The 5,000-nt window shown below is 43.1% G+C and overlaps 1 protein-coding gene across 8 annotated transcripts in view; it reads right to left on the reverse strand.

Moving 5' to 3' along the window:
* eya4 (EYA transcriptional coactivator and phosphatase 4) overlaps nt 1-5,000 on the reverse strand; it is a 24,861-nt gene that overhangs the window by 12,394 nt on the left and 7,467 nt on the right. For 3 of the 8 annotated variants that reach the window (XM_026995534.3, XM_026995536.3, XM_081706752.1), the window contains exons 3-5: nt 3,366-3,409; nt 2,070-2,188; nt 242-325 (exon numbers count right to left, since the gene is read on the reverse strand). In XM_026995534.3, the coding sequence (XP_026851335.2) occupies nt 242-325; nt 2,070-2,188; nt 3,366-3,409 (247 nt within the window). The remainder of the gene's footprint in view (nt 1-241; nt 326-2,069; nt 2,189-3,365; nt 3,410-5,000) is intronic. The other 5 variants (XM_026995537.3, XM_081706751.1, XM_026995538.3 and 2 more) reach the window with 4 other exon arrangements.

Raw genomic sequence — 5,000 nt, forward strand, 5'->3', positions numbered from 1 at the left:
AGAGACAGAAAGACAGAGAGACAGAAAAAGTTCAAATCAATGTTATTGACTAAAGATAAAAAGAAACTCCATCCACAGCAAAGCTTCTGTCTACATCACACATGTAGCATTAAATCTTTGTAGCTAATAGTGTATATACACCATCCTCTGCTCTGAAACATGGCACACATTAAAACATACTCTAGGAACACATATATTCATTACAACATGTATGTTCATTCCACACACACATGCAGTATACCATAGTTCTTCGTACTTGGGGCAGTGGGCGGAGTGCTGCAGCCCAGCAACCAATCAGCCGTGTTTAGAATTGTCATGTTCTCTCCTGAGGGATGTGGGGCGGAGTCAGTTACATCAGACTACATTATCCAGAAGCTTACGAAAAGGTTCCAACACATAAGTAGTTTGTCATGTAGTGCAGTGAATATGATAAAAGTTGCCAGCGAATTGCTTCTTAGGTCTCCGCAAACGTACAGATAAAAATGTAAGTACACGTGGATAGATGCTCATCGGGACGTTTCCAAAGATTTTGCTCTGATGACCATGACAGTGATGTTAGATGATGTACTGGATGGAAAAAAGACATGTTTTTTCATGTTTAAGTGTGTGCGCGTGTGTGAGTGTTCGTGTGTGTGTGTGTAAACTACATGTACACTAAAGACCATTAAAGCACACCTTGGCAGGAGAAATTGGCTTTCCTAGACAGTGGGATTCTTGCTTGCATTTGTGACTGCGTGGGTTGTCGTGTGTGTGTGTGTGTGTGTGCAGTTTAAACTGGACTGGGAGCTGAGAAGAATGTTGAATATGTCATTGTATTGGCAGCGTGCATGTTTGTGTGTGTGTGTGTGTGTGTGTGTGTGTGTGTGTGTGTGTGTGTGTATGTGTGTGTGTTAGAATCATTAGCTGGATTCAAATCCAAATAATTTACATGAGCTCTCCTTTCCTCACTATAATACACTATATTACACTATAATACACTATATTACACTATTATACACTATATTACTCTATTGTACACTATATTACACTATTATACACTATATTACACGATTATACACTATATTACTCTATTGTACACTATATTACACTATTATACACTATATTACTCTATTGTTTCCTTCAACCTGCATGTCAAAACCAGATGAGATCAAATCACTGTGACCCACTCTCACACACACTCTCTCTCTCTCTCTCTCTCACACACACACACACAAACACATACACACTAATGCACAAATACATGCTTTGAAACATACATTTACTCTTCAGTGAGGTGTTGTGGACTGTTAAAGTGGGTATGCCTTTAATTAACGTTTTTTCTATGTTTGTTTAAGTTTTTTTTTCTAACAGGCGAGTGCTCTGAACCTCTAAATACAGGAAATAGCTTTCACTGTACTGTACTCTCACTCACACTCGCACACACAAAACACACTAACTCTAAACAGCCAAGAGCTTAGGCATACACCCACCCACACACACATACACACGTGTGCTGTTTAATGAGTCTGAACATAACTTCTCCACACAGGCTGAGAGTGTGTTCAGCCTTCGAGGTCAGACTGAAAAATCTTCCTAAGCTCCCCAGCAGCTGACCAGCTTGGGCGCCCACTCCTACAGAGCACCATATACAATACCTTTTCTCAAACAATCACTCCTGGACTCGGGAATTAACACATTGTACAATGACATGCACGCTGCACCCCACACCCCCAACAAACACACACACACACACTCCACCTCTCCCTCTGCAACACATCTCTTTAAAGCATTCACCTCACAATTGGCTTGAGGCTTTTGTGAAGTGTGTATGCTGTATACTCATAATGTATAAGTCATTATGCATATCTAATACGGATAAAGGAATGAATGAATTAACAAATAATACACAAACGAACAAATACACAAATTAAATTTGATACTTTTTTTTGTGGTTTTGATGAAGTTGAGTTTAGCTATCAAATATTCATTTTATGACATGTGATCGATAACGACTGCGTCACAAATATCTCGGTATTTCTATATGAAAATGTTCCGTCCCTGGTGTCCACAGACGTCAGGAAGCCTCTCACCTCCTGTTCCATTGGTGGAGATGCTGTTACTGAGGAGGGTCTTGTCCAGTTTGGAGCTGCTGTCATTGACACTAGTCACTGCGTGCTGAGGGGTAGTTAATTCCTGCATCTCCAAAGATCTACACACAAATAGGAGACTGTCAAACAATCACTATAAAACAGAGAGAAAGAAAGAGAAAGCATGCTACATATAAGAAAGTTTATACTTCTCAGACTAGAACACAACATAATGACACACCAATCCCAGCACAGCATTATCAGCCCAGAATGATCAGTCCGCTGGTCAGAGGCTGACCAGGGTTGAGTGCCAGGTTGTGCCAGGCAGCTGCCTCTGTGTGGCTCTAAACTACTGGGCATTTACTTGGTGCTTCTAATGAAGAAACCTTTTGTAATAAAGTGGCTGGTGAGTGTATGTGTACATGTGGATGACAGTCATATAACTGAGGCACCACATACACTCAGCTGTAATGGTTTTCGTTTAAACCTATTGGCCGTTAAAGCCTCAGTCACATCAAGCAGTTTGAGGTGCAGTAGTGGTGTGATGAAGCAGGAGGGTGCCCAAACTATTATCATTACTGCTCACATATATCTCACACAGCAGGAAATGAAACAACTTTCTCTCTCTCACTCTTTTAAGGTCTTTCTCTCTCCCCCCCCCCCTCTCATGGCTGCTTCTTTAATCATGCTATATCATTCATCAGCTTTTTCCCCATCTATGGCAGAAACATCTGTATGAACATACAATAAGACTGAGTGAGCTAGTACACACACACACATCACCACCCCAGATCCAGGCCTTAGACTGAACATTCTTACAGTACACCCACTCAGACTTGCAATGACTTTAACATCCTACAGTGTGTGTGCATGTGTGTGTGTGTTTGTGCGTGTGTGGAGGCGTGTGTGTGTGTGTGCTTGTGCGTGCGTGGAGGTGTGTGTGTGTGTGTGTGTTTGTGCGTGTGTGGAGGTGTGTGTGTGTGTGTATGTGTGTTTGTGCGTGTGTGGAGGTGTGCATGTGTGTGTGTGTGTTTGTGCGTGTGTGGAGGTGTGCATGTGTGTGTGTGTGTTTGTGCGTGTGTGGAGGCGTGTGTGTGTGTTTGTGCGTGTGTGGAGGTGTGTGTGTGTGTGTGTGGAGGTGTGTGTGTGTGTGTCTCAGTCTGATCTTACCCCCCCGCCGCGTGAAAGTGTGTGTTGCCTACTATTCACACTCTGAAAACAATCTCACTGTCAAATCTCACAGTCAGTCATAACTAAGGTGGATACACTCCTGTTAGCACTGGGCACTGTGTGTGTTACCTGGTGTCAGAGGGGTCATGAGCATCTGAGAGAGGTTTCTTCACCTGTGAAGGTAAAGAATGTGGTTTTGTTGAAGAGTAAAATTCACATGATAATGACCTTCCCTCTGCCACACCCCCCACACACACTCACACACAACCTTGATAAAATTATTTTTGCTAAAGTTCTTTTGGAAGGAATTGATTATACTAGACAAACTGTCAGTTGAGTTGTCACGTCCCCTAATGACCGACGGCTCTGCTAAACAGGTCACCCACCCCATCCCCTGCAACGCGGCACCCAGACCCCACCTCCCCACCTCCACACCTCCCCACCTCCACACCTCCACACCTCTCTCGGCCTCTCTCTCTCTCTTTCTTCCCTATTGGTTGCCTTTTCTCGTTGTTTGTGAAAGGAGAACATACATATACTCTTTTGCTCACGCACAAATTACTTTTATTTTTCCTTATTTGCCAATTATACTGCAGAATTACTGGGATGTTCAGTGATTATATGTATGTGTACACAAAAGGTTTAGATCAAAGGACAGCAAAGTGTAGAATGTCTACAAATTTCTGCTGATTAGTTTGGACCCTTTACACCTACAGACACACACACACACACACACACAAACTTGAATACAAAATGTGTGCTAGAGGTACCGTGTGGTTTTTTGAAGGGATCATATGTTTAGAGCACTCAGATGTCAATGCATGGTATCAAACATACATGTATACATACACACACACACACACACACACCAGCATACACACCTTATTTGATCGGTTTCTTACTTTATCATTTTAGTATGGTCCAAACACAACACTTCTGAAAGTAATACATGTGTATTGTGACTGATTGTGTGTGGGTCTCAAATGTAACTTACACAAAGCCTGTTGCTCTGAACACAATATAGGATCAGATGCAGCTGACAGTAGGACTCAGAAAGAGTTTGTGTGTGTGTGTGTGTGTGTGTGTGTGTGTGTGTGTGTGTGAGAGAGAGAGAGATAGACAGACAAAACATGCACACACTATCATCAGGATGAGATTATCGGCAGGTTTCTTGCCCCACTGTCCCTGTGTGTGTGTGTGTGTGTGTGTGTGAGAGAGAGAGAGAGAGAGAGAGAGATAGACAGACAAAACATGCACACACTATCATCAGGATGAGATTATCGGCAGGTTTCTTGCCCCACTGTCCCTGTGTGGTGAAGCCATCTTTAACATCCTCTGAGCCACAACACGAGTGCAGCAGCACACTGCATATCCTCCCCACTTCACTACCAGGGAAGCAACACAGACACACCAAACGTGGCTTCCCAGTAGGGCTCTCCGTATTGTCGGTGAAGTCAGGAAGCAGCCGTACTCGCCCATACACTTACAGCTCCAATGTACAACAGGGGAAGGTCAGGGCAAACAGACTGCTTCAGCCGTCAAATACGTACATGTCTGTGTGCTGCTTTCAGAAACTCTGGCCACTGGCATTAGGGTACACACACACACACACACACACACACAGACTTGTTCTTAGCTTTGGATATTATGATTATCACCACTGTAACATCATACTCTTCCTTTCATGCTTTCATGTAAAACACATTGTTACCCCCCAACATACACACACACACACACAGACACACATTTCTGAAAGCCACAGGG

This window comes from Electrophorus electricus, chromosome 24 (genome assembly GCF_041902795.1).
Source record: "Electrophorus electricus isolate QZ-2024a chromosome 24, ASM4190279v1, whole genome shotgun sequence".
In the NCBI taxonomy this organism is placed as follows: Eukaryota; Metazoa; Chordata; class Actinopteri; order Gymnotiformes; family Gymnotidae; genus Electrophorus; species Electrophorus electricus.